Source organism: Prunus avium, chromosome 6 (assembly GCF_965620075.1).
Source record: "Prunus avium chromosome 6, drPruAviu1.hap1.1, whole genome shotgun sequence".
Classification (NCBI taxonomy): Eukaryota; Viridiplantae; Streptophyta; class Magnoliopsida; order Rosales; family Rosaceae; genus Prunus; species Prunus avium.
The window spans coordinates 25556272-25577905 of record NC_142289.1 but is presented as its reverse complement, the minus strand read 5'-3'; the positions used below and the strand labels follow the sequence as shown (position 1 = coordinate 25577905).

The following is a 21634-nucleotide window of genomic DNA, read 5'->3' as shown; positions in this document are numbered from 1 at the left end:
AGAAGTCTGATATTTTATTGAGACTTTCTTCTGTATATACAAATGAGAATGAAGCCATAGTTTTATAGGCAAACCCTTGACTTAACAGTTCGGTAAATAAAAGACTCTAGGAAGGTAAATGGAGATTCCCTTCCAACATGTGGGCTCCACCTTATCATTTTACAACACCATGCTGTTTTTGTTGTTTTGTATGGAAATATGGTGGAGTGGGCCCATGGTGACTGGACAATGCAGTTTTTAGTGACTTAGAAAAATATTCTCAATTAATAATAAAAAATAGAAAATCTACTTAATAATTGAATAACTTACGCCTTAAAAAGTGTCAATCAAAACATCTAGCTCATATTGACATTAAAATAAAAATGGCAATAGTCACCATTATTTGGTGACTAATGTTGGGGTAACCAACATACATTTACTGTTTAGAGTATAACATGTTTGAATTTTCATACTCTAAGCTGCTAGATTTGTTTTCATCCAACAGTTAATAGTTAAAAGCACATTCTAGAAAAGAAAAAAGGGAAGAAAGCAAGGAGCAGCTTTAAGATTACAATTCATAATTAAAAGCACTTATCCGATTCCCTAACTCATTTATAAAGAGGAAGACCATTTTAGCTGTTCGTATTGTTGAAAGAGGATGAAATCACTATATTGACCATAAACACCAATAAAAGATGGGGAATAACGAAAAATAATTTGGTGCATTCACTTGAATATTAGACTATCTTAATACCCATGTCTACAAAATTCTTTGCGTGTGCGTTTTTTTCAAAGAAAAAGTTGCTTGAAGATAATAATGACCTAGGCATGAGTCACTTTTTTTTTTTCCTTTTTATCTTGTGATAAGACAAGAACAGTAGGCATTTAGATATCAAATATCATATCATCTAGACTTCATATATCGAATAAACTAGTAAAGTAAAGTTATCCTAAAGTAAGTGCATATTGAGGAGAGACATTTGCACAATTAGATCTGCACTTCCAAGAGCCCAAAGTTTCTTATTTTTCAAACTAAGATTAGCCGCTATTAAGTGATCTAAACAGAATAAAGATGTCATAAGATTACAAAGTACACTGACACAACTTCCATCTCTCCCAATCTTGAGATGAGCATGCATTACCGAAGCATTTCAGCATGCATTACGCACAGCCAAAACACAAGCATTTCAGGATGCGTCTATTGCCTCCACTAGACATCTTAAAAGTTCCTATATTAATTTGTTTATGAAAATTATGTACTTTTTTTTTCTTTCTGCTAAACGATGGTTAAATTTCATTAATAAGAATAGAAAGGTTTACAATATTTAAAACGTAGTAGTAACGGTTATCCAAGGGACCTTTGAAGAATTAAATAGGAAGTAAAGAAAATGATTATAGGGATTTAAGTAGTTAAGTAAAAATATGGGATAATAAAACCTAAATAAGTCATCTGAAATTCTATTTCTTTGAAAAACAGATTGTAACTAGCAGCATGGTGGATAAGGTGCTCAAACAAAGTTGGAAATGGCAGGGTCCGAAATGCTGAAACTATCGATATTTTGGTCCATGGTTTTGCCCTATTAAGCGCAATATTGCTTTTGTTTCCTTATTATACTTTGGGTGTTTTTTCTACGTTGTAGACGGATGAAAAGTTTTTTTAAAAAACCCCATATATTTTAGAGAGTACGTACAAAGTGAAATGTGCATTTTTTTCCTTCACACAAGAAGCAATTTCATCACATCCTCCATTTCATACAAATGGGATTTTCAGTAATGAATGAAAACAAAACACACTTATTTTGGCCACCAAAGTTGCAGTTTTAGCTGGAATTTTCAGTAATGAATCGTTTGAGAATTGGCATCAAGTCTTTTGCAGCTTGGGAATTAGGATGAATGGTGAAGAAACCATGCTGCTCCCCTTCAAATTCCACGTACTCAACCTTCTTTCCCCAATTCTTGAGCCTCTTTGCGTAATCTTCAGCTCGGTCTTTGAGCAGATCACTGCCACCCACAACCACTAGGATCGGATCAAGAGCCACCGGTTCAAGGCTCTGGCTAAATGGTCCAAATGGGTTCACAAGTGGGTGATCTGTGTTCTCTCCAATTGGTATCGATAGCCTCCAAAACCTGCCCAATTTTAAGCAATACACAATTTTTAGAAAAAAATTTATTCTTGTGAAATATTTTAGGAGTTCATCACTCGTGTATGCATAAATCTACGAGTGCTGCTATTTGTACCATATTTACCGTCAATTTGGGATAAACACAAAATTAGGGACGAGAGGAGATTAAACAGAATTAGGGGTAAACACAAAAAACAAAAGGTAGAAATTGCAAAAACCTGTCAATGAGCTCCCAATTGAGAAAGGCATCTTTGGGCCCCTCAGCCTCCGACTTACTCAAAACCGTTCCACCGAAAAATGGTGCCAAAAGGAGATACCCTCTAACCCGAACCGGCCCCAACTCTGCCGAACCGGGCCCAAGCTGAACCGCCAAGTTATGAGCAATGTTCCCGCCCGCCGAGTCACCCGAAACAAACACGTTTTCAAAATCAGCCACGTCAGTCAACCATGTGTCCGGCTCGTCGGCCTCGGCTTGGGCCCGGAGCCACTCCAAAGCAACGGTGCCGTCGTGGATCGCTGCTGGGAGGCGATGCTCGGGAGCGAGGCGATAGTCGGGCGAAACGACGACGCACTGGAGCTGGGAGACGAGCTGGTAGCAGTAGTTCTGGCAGTTGGGCCAAGCGCGCGAGCCGATGCAGAAGCCTCCGCCGTGGATGTAGTAGAAGATGGGGAGCTTTTTGGACGAAGAGGGAGAGCGTGTCGCTGCTGCTGGCTTGTAGAGGCGGAGTTGGAGGTGATTGATCGGGTCAAAAACGACGTCCTTCCAGGCGACGGAGCCGTCGTCCAAGACGGGGACGTCAAAGCTCGGGTTGGGAGAGCGGACGATGGAGCCGTTGCTGTATATGCGAAGAACGCCCCGACATTCTTCGTAGGGTAAAGTGTTGGGAGGGATGGTGGTGGTGGAGGTGGACATGCTTGTGTTGTGGTGATGAGGAGGACTTGTGAGGAGAACTGTGAGAAAGGGAAGAAATAGGGAGGACGAGGAGGAGGTGGGGGAGAGGAGTTGTTGGGTATTTTTTGCATGTTGTTTTTGTTGTTTTGTATGGAAATAAGGTAGAGTGGGCCCATGGTGACTGGACAAAGCAGTTTTTAGTGGTTTTATTATTTTATTTTTTGTCCAAGCAGTTTGTTTGTAGTGCTTGTCCCATGTTTTTGGTAACAATAATAAATACGGTGGTTGTTATTGTCTTTTTCTCTTTCTTAGACTAAGAAAAATATTCTCAATTCATAATAAAAAAATAAAAACTCTACTTAATAATTGAATAACTTACGCCTTAAAAAACACGTGTGTCAATATAGAAAAGCTAAAGAAGATGATCAAACCAGTAGAGATTTCAGTTCTTGTCAACTGTTAACTAACTCACACCAGATCAGTTCTTGTCAGCTGACTGGTGATGGTTGATCAATTGTAATGTTATAAAAGCTTGTGACTGGTTCGGTTAATCTTCATGAGAAATGTTAATTCAGTCAATGATTTTTCCTCAGTTTCTCTCTAAGCAAACAGTGCTGCATAAGATATATATATTCTAATCAGGAATGAAAATATATACATGGAAACAAAATGTAAATTAGAATTTACAATTTTTCATCCTTCACAGTTTTTGAACAAGCACATGAACATTAGAGAATGGGGCTACACTTCAAGGGAAAAAGAAGGATGCATCTGGACCAAAAAAGAATTAAAGATAGGGAAAATTCATTCAGATTGAAAATAGAGAGAGTAAATTAGTATTCTGAAAACACAGTTCATAGCCGTCGAGAATATCCAGAACCTGCACACTTCTTGCAGAGTACCAATCCTACAAAAATAAAATTCATTGAGAGAAAAGGAGAGATCGAACCATACAAAAATATTGAAAAAGTTCACCAAAAACCACAATTTGATTTACTTCTTTCAACCTTTAATGGAATTAAGTTTAAGATTTTAGAGACACGGACTGTGCTATTAGTAGTGGAACCTCTCATTAATGTTGTATTTTATTTTGTCATCAGGGACTTTGCATTTTTCGACAATAATCATTCCACAGGGACGAATGACGATAGAGTACTGATCACCAAAATCTTAGATCAGCTATGTTCTTACTCCTTAGATGGTCATAGCTGGGCCTAAGGGTAATAACGCACGAGCAAAGAAGCATCAGAAACTATTACCTGCACCCTTGCACACCTTGCAATCAATCAAGCCTGTCTCCATCTTCATTTTACCATTGCTGCAGAAGACGCATTTTGTACCACCTGACATCACTTATATATTAGGAGAAGATAGACCCCAAGGGTGAAAAAAATTACTGAATGTGGAAATAAAGTAGCATAACAGATGATATATAGAGCAGCATCTTTTACATCCAGTACCAATAAATTTGTTGCAGCATTTTCTGCCACATTTGTGTATCCTATATGTCCCTAGATGCTTGAAAATAATGTGTGGAAGAGAGTAGGGGGTCCAATGATGGTTTGGTTAAGTTAACAAGAAATCAATTGGCTCCAATAGTCCCCCAAAACTCTCAGCATGGCTGATATGTCTTACACTACATCTAGCTTTAATACTTGTGTATAAACTTGAGTTTCCTTTCAGTCGAGCACTCATCCAAACACCTCAATCCCTTGACATTCTGAATTGAAATACTGATACAATAATGATATGATTACTACACGCGCCTCCTATTTGGCAAACAAGCTAATGGGTGCACTGAACAATTTTCTTTCTCTGGACTGTTTATGAGCACAAATCTTACATCAATTGCAGAATTTTTGAATAATCCTAGCATAGATCTCCTTCAAACAATACAGCTGGCTTTTTTCTGGGTTCTTGTATATAATTTATGTTCTAGTGTTTGCACCTTCTGTTCAAATTGGTTGGCATCAGACCCAAAGACCTAATATTACAATTTTCCCTTCTATGTAGCATGATTAATGCATAAAAAGGGTTGACTACAATGTAAAGGCCTAAAGCCACTGTGGGAAGATTAGTGTACTAAATGGCATTCATGCTATTAGAAGAACAATTTAGAATATATCATGCTTCAATAACTGGGTTATGGATGGATTGCCTATATGTGATTATCAAAAAAGGGCATAGAAATGGATTGTAAGAAGGGGGAATAATTCTCCAGCTAGCACAAAATTACCCTCTAGAAAAGGCTGCACATTTTGAGGGCCAACAACTGCCACTAACAGCCAATTTGGCAAGCCCCGGGTTGAACCGAACCCATTTTCGAAAACCCTCTTCACAAGTTTTAAAGCCATCACCACCTCTACATGTTGTGGAAACACAGGAAGTCACCTATAAAGAATACCAATGACTTGCAACTCTAACAGCAGAGTCACCTTATCATGATAGGGCTCAACCAACGGGTATCTGATAGTTTTCATCATTGATATGCCCAAAAAATGATATGACCATCTGGTCAATCATCATATACAAATTTAAGTTTCTACCCTTTTGTTTCGGAGTTTATCATTCACCAGAAGTAACCATTTTTCTTTGTTTCTTCTTTTGTCTATAATTTTTAACTTTTCGCTTTTGTTAGAGAGCTATATTTTATTTTGCATTACTTGATAAAACTCAATTCTGAAACTAACATAAGAGAGTTAAGCGAAGTTAAAGCACAGAACAAAAGAATATTAGCACTGTCATTATTTTTTCTACATTATATTCTTCCGTTGCTGGCTTGAAATGGAATCAGTATTTCATAGTTATCTTTCATTTCTTTATAAATAAATAAAAACCAAGAAAAATAGAAACAATCACAAAGCCATTACCATTGCCAGCACATCTCTCACAAGGCACAGGGTCACCCTGCAAAAGATTCAAGAACAACCACAAACCCATCATTCATCAACCTTAACCCAAAAAACACCATACCCACAAGCTCCATTTTTCTTTAAAGACCCCATTTTTCCGAAACACACAAAACCCAGAAAGAAAGCTAGGCCAAGAAGGCAGAACTAGTTGTTACCTTAAGACCGAGAAAGAGAGAGAGAGCAATGGCAGCCAAGACACTTATAGTAGCAAGAAAAGTTTGGGTATCCAAGGGTCTGTCAAAGCCAGCAAATAGTAGAATGGGCTGGACAAAGAGCCTTGTGGGTTGAATTATGACTTCAGGCCTAGCGGCAATTGTGGCAGAGCAGCGGAACAGTAAAGGGATTTCAGGTTTTGTTTGGGGTTGATGTGGAAGAGAGTGATTGGCAGTGAGAGACGTTGTTGAAGAAGAAGAAGCAGAAGAAAGAGGATGCAGAGAGTAGCAGGAAAGTGTGGCCATGGATAGAAGTGAAGTGAGTATGTGGAGCTCAGTTTCGTTACTCGTATTCAGTTTTTTTCTTTTCAACTTTTCTCGCAATCAGCCCAGAAAAAAACTTTCCACCTACAATTAACTCCCAAACTATTGTATTATTTTCATATTCGTACATGAATTATTGATTATTTACTGAGGCATACACAAACTTTAATGAAACCTACACATTGCCCCATCCGACAGCCAAAATGTAAAACAAAATTTGCAAAAATACCACCCAAACTATTAGGCATGTACCCATTTACCATCCAATAAAACAATTGAACTATCTACCACCCAATAAGATGTCAAATTCAAACCGCCTAATTTGAATTTGATAGCTTACATGACCATTTGACATCTTTTACAATCTTATTGCACCAATCAAAACAACAAATGGCAACATCTATTAAAGCTAAGTGGGATTGATAGAAAAAATAATAATGGAAAAGATGCCTTGGTATGTTGGCTTTAAAATTGCCATCCATGCTCCAGCCTTCTTTTCTATGTCACCATTAAAGGCTGGGATTGTTAGAAAAAATAATAATGGAAAAGATGTCTTGGTATGTTGGCGTTAAAATTGCCATCCATGCTCCGGTCTTCTTTTCTATGTCACCATTAAAGGCTAGGTTGGACCTCCAAAAAACTTCAATTGTAACCATTTCGCATGTCACTTGTCATTTAACGAGTTGGTTGGAGATGCTTATGTACCCATTTTAAGGCATGTTTATTCATACTCTCAATTTTAACAATCAAGTATTCCGGATTTGTCAATTTTTTTTTTCAACTGTGGTCCAGACGTAGAATATATTGTTCAAAATAGAAAATGTTTTGGACAGTTTGGGCATGAAGACATTAGTTGTCTGAAAATACCCTTAAATTGACTTTGAAACATGTGAAAAGGTGGGGTCTAAGGCTGCTACGTACGCAATTAATGAGAATTTTGATGAAAAACCTAACAATGGAATTACATTGATTTTGTTTGACAAATTCGGGAAAAAGTTCCAAAAAATTGTACCAGCCAATCTTGAGATCCATAATACACCAACAAAGATAAGAATAGGGCCTAGGCCAACCCGAGCTAGCCTCTTTTACACCTAATATAATTTCAAGTCACATAAGGCCATCTCCAACTCAAATGGGGCTAAACTCAAATTTCTCCCTTTCAAAATACACTATTCATGTATTGTCCAGACTAAAAAAGTTGTTTCCACCAACCCTGCAAACTCATAATTTGAGTTCGCAACTTTATGATTTTTTTTTTTTAAAGGTTAATCCCTAATTTTTTTTTTCTCGTTAATTTTTCTTGACATTATTCTTGTTTCAACCTTCGTGAATTAATTTTCTGAAGATTTTAATATACAAAAATCCAAAATCCAAAACATAATATAATTTCACTCTAAAAACAAGAACAAGTACAACAACATTTTATTTCATAAACTTTAATGAGGATTTATAGAGTTTGGGATGTGTTTTGAGGTTAGATCTAATTTAGAATATTTTATTTATTGTTTTTAGCTGTTAGAGTTTTAATTTCATTTGTTGAATCATTTGTTTTCCTGTTAGATTGTTTTTTCCATTTGGATTTGCTCATATTAAATCTTAGCCGTTAGATATTATATAACCTTTGAAATTAAATTGGAAAAGAAAAAGAAACAATAGTTTGAAGGAACCCATTGGATTCCTACAACCCTTCATCCCAACGCGCCATGTGTCCTGACGATGCGGGCCCCTTGTTGCAGGTGCTTCACATGAGTTGCATCATACATTGGTGTGGGCTTCACTAAATTATTAGTCCAACTGAAACACGTACTGCTATTTGGCCCCAAAAGACCAGTCTATGGAAATTTTAGCCTGCTCCTATACAATGGTTGGAGAGGTTTTCGTGCAAAAAACCCAAATTTTAGGTTTCGCCAGGGTGGGTTGGAGATGGCCTAAAATGAGTTAATTTTTAGATAATTTAGACATAAAATTCTAAGCAAAAGCCCTAAACCCTAAACTCTAAATACAGAGGTTCGTGATACCGAATGATGTAGGAAAATACTTGCCTCCTTCCTTGGAAGTAGGAGCTCCTACTTTCCTACCAAAAACAGGTTGACATGTGTTTATAGATTTTTCTTTTGGTGTTTTTGATGAATTATTTTTGCATATGCATCAAACTGTGATTTATAAGTGGAAGGAGGAAAGCAGTGTCCTATAGGGTATATCTCAGTTGGTTGAGCTCTTCGACCTTCACCCATATGAGCAGAGGTTTGAAACCCAAAGTATCTAATGAATATTTGTGTAAAACCCCCTCCCCCAATTGTTTGTACTAATTTTTTTCTTAAAATTTTAAAAATGCCCTAATTATTGGAGAGGAGACTACAAAAATTGCTTTAGGAAGGCTCCTTTTTTTACTAATAAATTCACCGACATATAAGTTAAGCGCCTAGTATCTAAACTATTCTTCTATCAATACATCCACATACCTCATATGGCCTATACAGACCAGACGCTGTGCACAGAATTCAGGTCAATACCTATCAAAGTACATTTTTTTGGGCCCAGAATACCTATCAAAATACTTATACACAAACACCCAGTGAAATGCAAAACAGTGGATATAGGGCCTCACAAATTTCAATCTTCAAGCAGGCTTCATGTGACACATTTCTCCCCTTCAAGTGGTGATGTAAGCCGCAGCCTTTTTGCAGCAGGTTGCTCTTGAGGCTCAGGCATCCGATCATCATCGAACATCTGCACATCATCACATGAGACTGTCCTGTTGTCTACCATATTAGAATCTTCATACGCTGGTATATCAGGATTTTCTTCGCAGGAAGAAAGTGGAGCTCCATTTTCATTGCCATCATGCACCTTAACACGATCCCGAGAACCTTCATTTTCAGCGCCATTATGAACCTCATGGTCTTGAGAACCTCCATTTTCATTGCCATCATGCACCTTATCAGGGTCTCGAGAACTTCCCTTTCCATTGCCCTCATGCACCTTATCAGGGTCTTGAGAACCTCCATATCCATTGTTATAATGCACCTTATCATGGTCTTGAGAACCACCACTTTCATTGCCATCATGCACCTTATCAAGGTCTTGATAACCTTCAATAATGGAAGCATCCGGATTGCCTGGAGCAGAAACAAAGCCATCTGTTAAACATGTGACATTTTCCATAGCTGGATTGTTCACATCCATTTCTTCTTTCTGGCTCAGACCCAAATCTTCCTCCCCAACTGGATGGTTTTCCATGACCCCTGAATCTTCAGAATGGTCAGAGGCACAATTTGATGGTTTAGGGGATGAATCAATGTTTCCATTTTCTTCTTGCACAGATATTCCCAAGTCATAGGAAGTCTCAGCTCCATAAGCTCTTGATGTGTATGGAATGCCACAAGTTTGAGATGTGATTCCAGTTATTTGCTGAAAACCAGAGTCTCCTATAGGCGAAAAAGCAAAATGCTCTCCATTTTCGGTGTCTTCCTGTTATTTAACAAATACATAAGTGCAAGTACTGCTGTCTCTTCAATGAATCGATGTAAAACATGTATCCATTTATAATATGTATGCTTAGTCTTATACAGTTCTGTGCCCATAACTGGAAAAAAAGAAAAAAAGAAGAAAGTCGTACCATCCTGTCTCACAAGTCTATATAAACCTAGGATTTGTAAAGAATGAAACAAATGTTTCTCAAAGCTTTAATTGGTTGAAGGGAAAAAAAAAGGGAAGATATAACAAGTAACATATAACATGGCATTGCCAATACTCTGTCTCTGTCTCTGTCTCTCTCTCTCTCAAACACACATGAGCTTTATAAATCAACACCCAAAATATCCTTAAAAGCCAACATAAACAATGCTCATGCTTTTCAATCCCAACTATCTCATAATTAAAACAGATTTTGTTCCTTGAAAAAAAAAGAAATAGTGGTACCTCTATTGGTGGTATAGCTCCATTAAGAAGGTAAAAAGATGACTTTTGGGCAAATGATTGATATTGTCCAAATAGTGAGCCAGGGGTGGCTCCTGGCTCAAAAAATTCCCTGAGAACCAAGCCTTCATCACTAACACACTCAGAGCTCCTAAGAGAAGATGTGGATAACAGAGTAATCTCAATCCCCTGGCCTGCCTGAGAATTAGATATATTTTCTTGGCAAGCTATAGCAGGACCACATCTTCCTGAAAATGACTGCACACCAGTTTCATGCTCGTTACATTCCGGAAATTTAACCTGGTCTTCATCACTGGAAGCTTCTGAAGAGACTTCCCGACATCGATTTTCAAGGAGCTCAAAAATTAACCTCTGGATAAGAGTACGCTTGAGAGAAGCCTCAGAAGGAAGAAACCAATCTGGATTAAGCTGGTAACAGAAGTTGGGGTTATGCATAGCTAAAATTTGAAATATAAAGTGAAAGATCAATTAAATTACAGGAGGATCATATTAGAAAGACTAACAGTTAAAGAAATTTTGGGAAAAGGGTACATGATTTATAGGCACTGAAAACCATTTAAAGTTCCAGCATTTGTCTCTAAAGTCAGAGTTTGTCCCAACCCAATATCTGTTTATTTCATCGTAAGGCATCTGAGCTGATAAAACTTTCAATTGAAGGAAAAAATCCTAGGATGAAAGCTTTCGATGTGAAGCCCATGTTCAAATAGCACCACCAACGAACAGGAAGAAAGAAGGCAATAACATGGTAGAAATTGAAAATCCACATACTAACACACGTGTATATATGCACAAGCATTCAAACACTTCACATTAGTATGAAAATTCAAGCATGTCATACAATAAGAAGTAAATGACATGCTTCCTATTAATTGTGGACATGTTTGACTTTTCATCCACCAGTTTATAGGAAACACACATTTACCGTTTAGAGTATAACATGTTTGAATTTTCATACTCTAAGCTGCTAGATTTGTTTTCATCCAACAGTTAATAGTGGACGCACTTCGTTTACTTACATGCTCTTAATCATTTGTCTATTAAACCATGAAATTTCCATCCAATGACTTTAAGAATATGCTTTATCTCCTCTTAAAGTGCTTGGGCACTCCTCCATGCGTGTAATTAATTAATAATACATGAACAAAAGAATATATGCTATGTTTCATATATGTACACTATGCTATGTTTCATATATACACTCCTCCATATGTATCCAACTGATTTCCACTCAAAATGGGCTTCACAAGAATCAACCTCTGAATTTAAATAGACTGTAACTATGTTTCCACCAAAAAAATGAAGTACGCATACAGCCAGGAGGTGCACAGTACAAGTTAAAAATTAAATATGTTAGGGCTGTGTACTAGATGTATAAAATTGACTTGCCACATCATTTATACAGTACAAAGTAAAGGATAAAAGTATTAAAAGAACTAATGAAATTAGGAAAATCTGGAAACAAAGTAGATCGCTTACGAAGTTGGAGAACTTGGTTATTTTGAAAGGACTGAAATAAACAGGAGCTTCTACCAGAAACAGCTCCAGATAGTGGAGCAAAAACAGGCCACAATCGAATGAGTTTTCCTGTTGCGGTAACTGAAAGGAATGTGAACCATTGTCAAAAGTTTTAATATTTTACCATCAGCAAAAATTGAAGCCTTTATATTTCTTAATCTAAAAGGACAGGAAAATAAGGAAGAAAGTGAAAAAACTTTTCAGAGATCAAATTATCTCCATGTAACTGAACAAAGAGAGAAAATATCAATTGCAGGAATACAAAGACAGCAGCAACATGACAGATGAAGATGCACATTCTAGAAAAGAAAAAAGGGAAGAAAGCAAGGAGCAGCTTTAAGATTACAATTCATAATTAAAAGCACTTATCCGATTCCCTAACTCATTTATAATGATAATCATAAAAAAGACTATTTCACTCATCTTATATCTATTTATAAACATTTAGAACAAAAGAGGAAGAACATTTTAGCTGTTCGTATCGTTAAAAGAGGATGAAATCACTATACTGCATCTAGAACTTAAACTATATTGACCATAAACACCAATAAAAGATGGGGAATAATGAAAAATAATTTGGTGCATTCACTTGAATATTAGACTATCTTAATACCGATGTCTACAAATTTCTTTGCGTGTGTGTTTTTTTCAAAGAAAAAGTTGCTTGAAGATAATAATGACCTTCACACGAGTCACTTTTTTTTTGCCTTTTTATCTTGTGATAAGACAAGAACAGTAGGCATTTAGATATCAAATATCATATCATCTAGACTTCATATATCGAATAAACTAGTAAAGTAAAGTTATCCTAAAGTAAGCGCATATTGAGGAGAGACATTTGCACAATTAGATCTGCACTTCCAAGAGCCCAAAGTTTCTTATTTTTCAAACTAAGATTAGCTGCTATTAAGTGATCTAAACAGAATAAAAATGTCATAAGATTACAAAGTACACTGACACAACTTCCATCTCTCCCAATCTTGAGATGAGCATGCATCACCGAAGCATTTCAGGATGCCCTACAGCTTCCCACAATTATTAAATGAGTTTACTCAGAGCCAAAACACATGAACCATCTTATACATTACTCAACCGAGAATTTCATTCCACATACCTACAAATCTCATATAATTGCTATCATTTTGAACACCAAGGTTTTGTATCACCAAAATAATAGCCATATGCTAATAATATCAATCACAAGGCTAATGTATACACAACAGTAATCATTTGACTCAAATGTGGCCTATAAAATCACTCTTTCATGCCAAACTTTCAGCTACAGTACCAATCTAAAGCATATTCCTTGGGTAATTCTTTTTGTTGTGTCTTCAAAAATTTGTTAGAGGAGACTGGAGTAATACCTCAAGTGGGACAAACCGCAGGTTGTCGAACTTTGATGACATTTCTTCAGATGCCTCCTTTTTCCTTTCTTTCCACTCTTCCCACAAGTAACTATCATTTCAAGATCAAAATTTGGTGTCACAATTAAAAGGTTTAAATTCTGAAGTTGTAAAAATTAATAGATATCCCATTCAACACCCCAGGTACTTAGCATCCTGTTCAAAAATTCTAATCATATGCCAGAAAAACATATTTTTAAAACTCCTGTGTTGTCTCCATAAAAAATTAGAAAATCAAGTCCATTTATTTGACAATTATCCAAGTGACTTTTCCCTCAAATCCACTTCAATTTGCACATCATCAGTGAATTAAAGCCTCATGTCCTAGTACAGAAGAAAGCCACTCAAAATCCGGAAGAGCTGGAAAATTTTGAACACGTTGTCTTTACAGGGCAGATTTCAGTTAGTGCAGGAGGCATGCATTGTTTGTTGGACACAAACCACGTTATATAAAATAGTAGCGCCCCCACCCCCTACCAAATTTTAATATAAATCTAAAGAACTGCTAATTAAATAACAAATTAGCACTTTATTAACCCATAATTTCTTAAAAAAAATTCTTTACTATTCATGAAAATTGAACTCAAAACAACCAATTCAGAGCACCATGATTGATTGAAGGGATTAATCATATAACCACTGGGCCTGGATGACTTTCTATCACATCTTTTGTTTATACTGAAATAGCCAATGCACACACATGCACACAAAATTGTGTGTCTCAACCAAAAAGGGTCATGCATTTACAAAAGAAATGAGGTTTATTTTTCTTCTAATAAGATAAATTTATTCAAGGAAACGAGGGTATACAAAAGGAACACCATATCTAAAACTCATACATTTACAATCAACTGTAATTGCAATCATGCTGTCAACCAAAGGGAATCTACAATTGAATTGACGCTAAAAAATTTCTTATAGGCAATATTTTGTCCAAGGGATCTTGTAACAAATTTAGTTGTTGTTTCTTCTCTTTTTTTTCCTCTCTTTTCCTTTTGTGTATTGGTAGTATCTAAAACCAAGACCCACCACTACCCTACCCACTTCTCACTTTTACCTCTTGAACCAAAGACCACTTGCCCTCTCAGTTCTTAAAACTCCAACTTAGCATAATAATACAAGAACAATAAAAGGAATATGAAAAGAAGGGTCTTCATAACACCTGTTTTTCCAAAAAATAAGAAATAAAAATAATTCCATACAGCCTTTAAAAAAATAAAATAAAATGAACTTCAATAGTATACCTTTGAATTAGATTTTTCAGACCCGTATGACTTCCTTTGATAGAATCCATATGCAAAATACAAGGTACTTTAAGTGACTTGCCTGAGTCACCATCTGAACATGACAAAACTACATAAATGATGGGAAAAATCCACAGATACACATTGCACAATCCAACAAAAACTTACCATTAAGTCTAGGCACTTCACCGGGATGACATATGACTATTAGACTCCAGTGTAGACTGATAGTAAAAACCACATATTAGCACCCATTAAATTGATCTTATTACAAGAGGCACGAAGTTTGGTCAAAGGATCATACTTGAAGTTTACAGGAATGAAGATGTAATCCTTTTCAAATAAATCCACTTTCCTTGTCCATTTACGAACTCGTTGGAAAGCAGCTCTGCCATCAGAAACACTGGATGGATCTTTGTCCAGGTCGGCCAGCTTCCGGAAGAAGAAACTATTGAAAAAGTGGAACCTATGCTTTTCCTTAGATTGAATCTGATTCTTCAAATACCTGTCAATTGATTACTTTTTAATGGGAATATTTGAATTTTAAACGTGGCAGAAATTACAATCACAACAATCACATTACGATTCTAACTGCTAACAAAGACAATTGCAATTAGCATTAGCATTGTCTTTTACAAATTAGAAATTATAATCATAAGGTGATATACATTTTTCAATTTCTGTTTCCACTTTCAAGACATTAGTATTTTAATTTATTTGAGCATTCCATTTTTAAAAATTCTCACATTTGAATTGTCTTGTCTATTAGCAGTTAACAACTTTTCAATGCTTTGATCTTCCATTTCAGTTATTTTTACTTTAATTTACTTGAAAATTATTATTCATTTGGTTAACTAGGGAATTAAATCTAGCAAGTCAAAAGTTCCCAGATAACAAGGCAAGGGCTTTGTTGAAGATAGTGATGATATTCGGGTGGCGACCAATGTTCTCCTCAATACGGTGAGTAGAGGTAGTTATTAGAGCTGACACATTCAGTGCACTAGTAAATGCATACTTAGGGTATGCTAGGGTATTTTCTTGCCATTCGTTAATACAATTGATTTACTTAAAAAAAACATTATAGAACTAAAAAACCAAAAGCTTGGTGTCACTACTATTAGAAATTGTATGTATTGTATCTTCAGGGAGCACTTGTAATTGTAAGGACGAAAGTCCATCAAATATTTAGGATTCCGAAATAGGTAGGTCTTTAATATAAAGCAAATAAAGTTATGCATGTGAGCTTATCCGTGCAAGCTTACTTGATGTAGAAGTCAATAATTGTATCGTTAATAAATGTCTCTGGCTGTAAGAGATCAACATCTCTCTTGCTGATGGAAACAGCATCTGCCTCCCCTTTCGGATATACAACATCTTCAAATGGCTCATCAAAACTGTATAACATCTCAAATTTGTTCAATATACATCATACAGTAACACCTTTAAAGAAAACAGAAAATTGTTCACTAAAGCAAAGCAGTCGTGTTCTCCTTCGAAAATAGAACAACCAAGAGAAGGGACCACAGCAATTTATTCTATAATTAAAGCAAAAAAAGCACACATCCACATTATATATGAAAACGATTCCTTAATTCTCAAGACAATAATCATTTAAATTTGGGATTTTTGTAGAAATATCACCTCAACTTATACCTCAGTTTCAATTTTGTCACCTTAAAGAAAAATTTAAGAGAAATATCATCTTAATTTTTCAAAATCCAGGATTTGTCATTTGACTTTAACACTGTCCAATTTTCCATCCATTTTAAAGGGTATTTTAGTCTTTCCATTTGCTAGGAAAAAAAGAGAGAAAAAAGAGACACATCTCTTCCTTTCTCCCCCACCCCACCCCTAAAATACATCGCATAGGACCCCCCCTCCCCCCCTCTTCTCTCTCTCTCTCTCTGTCTCTCTCTCTCTCTCTCTGAGCATGTATGAAATTTTCAGATACTTTGGGTTGGGCTCGGTTTGGGTGGGCTGAGGGAATTTGTGCGTGGAAGGTAGGTGTTCCATGGTAGAGAGAAGAGGGAATGGATTTCAAGGTGGGCGAGGTTGATTGGAGCTGCGAGTGGTGCACATGGGATAAGGGAAGGTGAGATTTTTTTTTTTCCAATTTTAATTGTTTAAAGGATATACAATTCTTTTTATAATAATTTTTCTAGTTTTAAAATACCCTTGAAAATTGAAAGACTAAAATACTCTTAAAAATGGATGGAAAATTGGATGGTGTTAAAGTCAGATGACAAATCATGGATTTTGAAAAATTAAGGTGACATTTCTCTTAAATTTTTCTTTAAGGTGACAAATTGAAACTGCAATATAAGTTCAGGTGACATTTCTACAAAAATCCCTTTAAATTTTACAAACATATTCAAGAAAGTCATGGTAGTAAAACAAGCCTTATCAAACTATAGATAACGTGATACACATGCATATACCACAAGAAACAGAGAGTTAAAATCTTCATCCAATCCTCATCAAATAAGAGAAAAAAGAAGAGAACATAAAACATAAGAAAGATAAAGGAGTACTGAACTCAAAAAGAGAGATAAAATTTGACAACAAGCATTATAATTTGTATCTTCATAGTTACACTGAAAAGGAACTAGGATCACTTTAACTCACTTTGGAAAATGATGCCCCTGCCCAGGTGAATCATCCTCATCTGTTTCCACGCCCATGCTACTTGTACCAAAATGGGGAAAAAGATGAGTTTAAGACTATGTATAGAACTACTGAAGTAAAATGAATTAGACTATGTATGCGCAGAAGAGCTAGTATAAATTTACAAACATGGCAAACAATTTACATAAGAAAAATAAAATGTGAATCCCAGCACTTTGCCTTGCATTTGTAAGCTAGATATATGGAAACAGAGAAAGAGAATATGAAGATACCAACCAAAATCTAACCACACATGTACGGTTGAACCATTCTTTTTTTCCTTTTTTTTTTTCAGGAGTACAATTTAACCATTCTAATTTACAAACCACTAACAAAAGAGAGATAGTTATCACATGAGCAGTACATCATCCCTGTGAAGAGGCAAAAGAACTGGACACTATGCCCGGCACCTGACAGATACCACACAAAGCAAATACTTACTAAAAGGTACAAACTAATGTAAATGAAGAACATGGTTCTAAAGCAGGAGCCTTTAAGCCAATAATTCCTGTTTACTGAGCTTCTTTCACCATCAACTCTGAAAATAAAAATGCAACCTAAATGTGGAACACTATTACTGGGCAGTTCCAAATTGAAGACTGGACCCCTCTGATGTCCCTCACTGACTCTCTAGACAAAGTACGACCAACAATCCCTTTTGCTACTGAATTATATATCCCCTTAAATATGTCATGGTATGATCACCCAAAAGGCCACTTAATCTATTTGATCCTAAAACTAAATCCCTTTCGGGAAATAAAATTATAATCCTGATGAAATGGTATTTCATTGATCTGATAAAAGAGCAGGGGCAGAGCCAGAATTTTAGTTCACAGGGGGCACCCTCAAGTTATCTTCATACTACAAATTTCAAGCTTGCATGACATATACTATAAGATTTAATGTTGTCATAGTCAAACAACTATAAATTGTTTTTTAACAAAAATAAAAGCAATTATACAAGGAAGAGAAGTTTAATATAGGATAGCCTGGCTAATTCATAGTACATAATGGAGAAGAGAAACAATATTCATAAAATGATAGGAACAAGAAATTTTTCAAAAGACAAAAACAAAAAACTTTGGCTGAACATGACCTTGAGGGGGGCATGTGACCCCCCTGAGCATTACTGATAAAGTGGATACTGGAACCTGGCCATTAATCTTCAATCAGATTACATTGACCATGTCTTGGATATTGTTTTAGATATGCTATCTCCAACTTGTGTATGTTGGTGGATATACCAATAATTTTGTTAATGTGGGTACAGCTAGAGAATTAACGAAGAAATTTTTTAATTTTTAAAATCTCATAGATTATATAAATGATGCCAAAAGTAGTAAGGTGCAGTAATGAAACTTCAACTGAAATTACGTTATTTTAAAATAATTTCCTAGTTTATCTCTCAAATCATAATCAGCATAATAGGCCATTAAATTTACAAAGCTTATTGGCATAAAGCTTAGAACATCAAGAAATATGGTACATAAGAAACACAGGACAATATTGTATTAACAAACGCAACATAAACAAACTTACTCTTGCAGAAGAACCCATGCATTCAAATATTTTGCATTCAAAGATGCTATCTTTTCCTCTTTCTCAGACCAATAGGGTTCAACAACTGCAATCTTCAACTCCTCAAAGCCTAAGAGAGTTTGGGTAGCAGATCATGTCAGGAAAAAAAACAAGGTGCCAGACTCAGCTTAAGAGTTTGAAGTCCCAAATAGCTGCTAAAGCATAGCATTAACGAGTTTGGACAAGATTTAAACCTTTTCTGAACTAGAAAGAAGCATATTTTCTCATATGACACATACTACTTGCTAAAAGTAATTTATAATACTTGGATTACAAATCACTTGTATATCTTATTTATAACATTTAGGTAACAAAAAAGAGTTTCCATATCTAAGCATCCGTAAGGACTATAACATAACATGTATCTAATCTTTTATCAGTGTCTTAGCTACACAGCTTAAACATCATAAATTGAGATGTGAAAATTGACCAAAATTTTGGAGGAGGATCACATTAGCTTCAATAATTGAACCGCAGATTTAACAATCTGCCTATGAAGATGTTGGTAAAATTTTAACAAAGATAAGTCCCAGAAAGTACACATGCATCACCAATCCTACTAAGAGAAGGCAAAAAACAAAAAAAAGAACAGAGCTTTTGTACAAGTGCACTGACCAGAAACACCATCCGCAATATCCTCTTGAGGGGCATCCTTTGATATCACACGGAGTTTTATCATCACAAATTCAGCCTGAATGTAGTGTAATAAACTGTACATATTCAATACCAAGTATACATATACAAAGTGGTGACATCCAATAGGAGAGTTTCAGGACTCACTTTTGGAAACCTCTGACACTCAAAAGTAATGAGATCATTAACTCCCCATTCAAAATCAAAGGGTTCAGATGTTTTTGAGCCACTGACTTTGATGCAACTGTCGGAAAACGTTAACCGGGGTTCTGTACAATAACTATCTCGATATACAACATAGTCAGGATAAAGAACAACCGTCATTTTTATGTTATCCTGCAAATTGTGCAAGTCACAATCAATTGGCCTTCTAATATTGGATAAAACATCGAATTCAAAACTTTGCACTAGAAAAGAAAGATAGTATTCAACATTTATATACAAGCCAAGTAACTTTGTGCACATCAATAATTTTTTTATATAATAATTTCACTACACTTCTTCAGAGATTAGATTGTCTCCCTTCACTGATAAAAATGTATCTCAGCTCCTGATGCAAAAGAGCACTTTACCTTTAACTAATTGAGCTTGACAGTCAATAAAGAAAAACTACATAGATCACAAAACTAGGCTCGTGGAAGAAGTGGCTGGGTTCGACGGCGTTTAGTTCTCTTTCTCTTCCTTCTTCCTTCTTCCTTCTTCCTGTTTCTTCTTCTTTTCTGGTTATTCTCGCCCAAATCAAATGAAGACCTAGCTTCTATCGAGAAGAAGAGGCTGGGTCTTTACAGACGGAGTTTTTAAAATTAACATTTTGACCCCAAATGTTTTATAATTTTGAAAACGACCAAACATAGTTTCACATATTTTCAAAATTACCCCTTAAAATATCGGGACCGTATCCTCGGATGTTTAGTTGTCTGGACCCATTAAGGGTGCTTTTGCCTGGAAAAATGAAGTTAGGTTTTCCTAACTTTCCCCAAATTCCCTCCAATTTGCCCCCTAATTCTCATAGCCACTGCCCTAGTAGACTTCATTTATTTGTCAAAGCTCTTAAATGGGCTTCACCTGGCTCTTTCCTGTTGGTCGTTTTCACTATTTGTCATCATTTGCATCAAAGAAGATAGGTTTTGGTGCAACGTTGTCATTGTGGCACTGTTGCTTAGCTTCAAACGCAAATTTCTAGCGTGACCAAAGGAAAAGATAAGCATGCAACCTCCATATGCATGATTGTGCTGGGCATGAGAATTGAAAATTTTATTTCTTTGTTGGTATGGAGCGAAGAGGTGGAAGATGATGTGGGTTTTTTTCAGACTTGACATTCGTGTCGTGTTTGTAGTGTTCGTGTCGTATTTGTGTCAATCCGCTTTTTTTAATGGATTGACACGACACGACCCGTTAAGAAAATGGGTGGAAAATATAAAACATGACATGACCCGTTTCACCAATTAAGAATTAAAAAAACTAAAAACTAAATATAAAATATAAAAACAGAAATATTAAACAATTAACCACCGCCATCTCTTCTCTTCTGCTCCCCAAAATCAACCAGCAAGTAGTTATAATCATAAGGAGCAGCGGATTAATATTAATGGATGTAGTGCACCACGAAGAATGACATTATCAGCCTCCATACTAGTCCGTAAAAGATCCAACCGGACTCTTGGATCAAGGGTTCGGATCCAAATGCATACAAGTTTGCTCAATGATTTGCAAGAGGCCATTGTTGGTAACAAGCCTTCTGTGCTCATCTTCCTTGTCATTCCTCTTGCAATTGTGGCTGATTTGTATCACTTCAGAAGAGTAATCACTTTATTATTATCATCTGTTTTTCATCTCGTAACCAAGGAATCTAGGTGGCAGAGAGAGAGAGAGTAGGGGAAATGGGGGAGAAAGAGACGAAAGAGAAGAAAGAGAAGGAGAGAAAAGAAAATTAAAAAAAGAAAGAGATATAAATTTATAAAAATGACCCTAAGCTTAACGAGTTAATGGGTATTCGTGAATTGACACGACACGACCTGTTAGCTTAACGTGTGGGTAACAGGTCAACACGATATCAACACAACACGATAACTCGAACCCATTACTGAATTTTTTTGCGAATTTGTGTTGTGTTAACGGGTTGTGTATAGTATTGTCAAGTCTAGTTTTTTTTATGCGGGTTGATGCTGAATTATGTGAGCATTCGAAGTTAGTAATACTTGGTTTGCTTAAAAACCTTGACAAATTAGAAGTTGGAAATTACAAGATTCGAAGGAAGTGTAGAATTTTGTGGGTTG

General features: G+C 36.0%; 3 protein-coding genes across 3 annotated transcripts; all 3 read right to left on the bottom strand.

The window, feature by feature from the left end:
* Positions 1-1667: 1667 nt before the first annotated feature.
* LOC110744404 (strigolactones hydrolase CXE15-like) lies at positions 1668-3119 on the bottom strand. The gene is made up of 2 exons (XM_088254248.1): positions 2321-3119; positions 1668-2106 (listed from the first exon to the last, which is right to left on the bottom strand). Exons 1-2 carry the CDS (start codon positions 3013-3015, stop codon positions 1800-1802), a joined length of 1002 nt encoding a protein of 333 aa, XP_088110374.1. The 5' UTR covers positions 3016-3119; the 3' UTR covers positions 1668-1799.
* A 507-nt stretch (positions 3120-3626) lies between these two features.
* Positions 3627-6454, bottom strand: LOC110744405 (thylakoid lumenal P17.1 protein). Its single transcript, XM_021944369.2, has 4 exons — positions 6062-6454; positions 5865-5901; positions 4254-4337; positions 3627-3901 (listed from the first exon to the last, which is right to left on the bottom strand). Exons 1-4 carry the CDS (start codon positions 6362-6364, stop codon positions 3849-3851), a joined length of 477 nt encoding a protein of 158 aa, XP_021800061.1. The 5' UTR covers positions 6365-6454; the 3' UTR covers positions 3627-3848.
* A 2292-nt stretch (positions 6455-8746) lies between these two features.
* Positions 8747-20120, bottom strand: LOC110744402 (putative ubiquitin-like-specific protease 2B). Its single transcript, XM_088254940.1, has 13 exons — positions 19931-20120; positions 19506-19694; positions 19341-19416; positions 18687-18795; positions 17109-17165; positions 15746-15877; positions 14788-14988; positions 14652-14707; positions 14484-14577; positions 13201-13291; positions 11798-11917; positions 10304-10729; positions 8747-9853 (listed from the first exon to the last, which is right to left on the bottom strand). The coding sequence occupies exons 2-13, from the start codon at positions 19680-19682 to the stop codon at positions 9014-9016; spliced, it is 2379 nt and encodes a 792-aa protein (XP_088111066.1). The 5' UTR covers positions 19683-19694; positions 19931-20120; the 3' UTR covers positions 8747-9013.
* Between the last annotated feature and the right edge of the window lie 1514 nt (positions 20121-21634).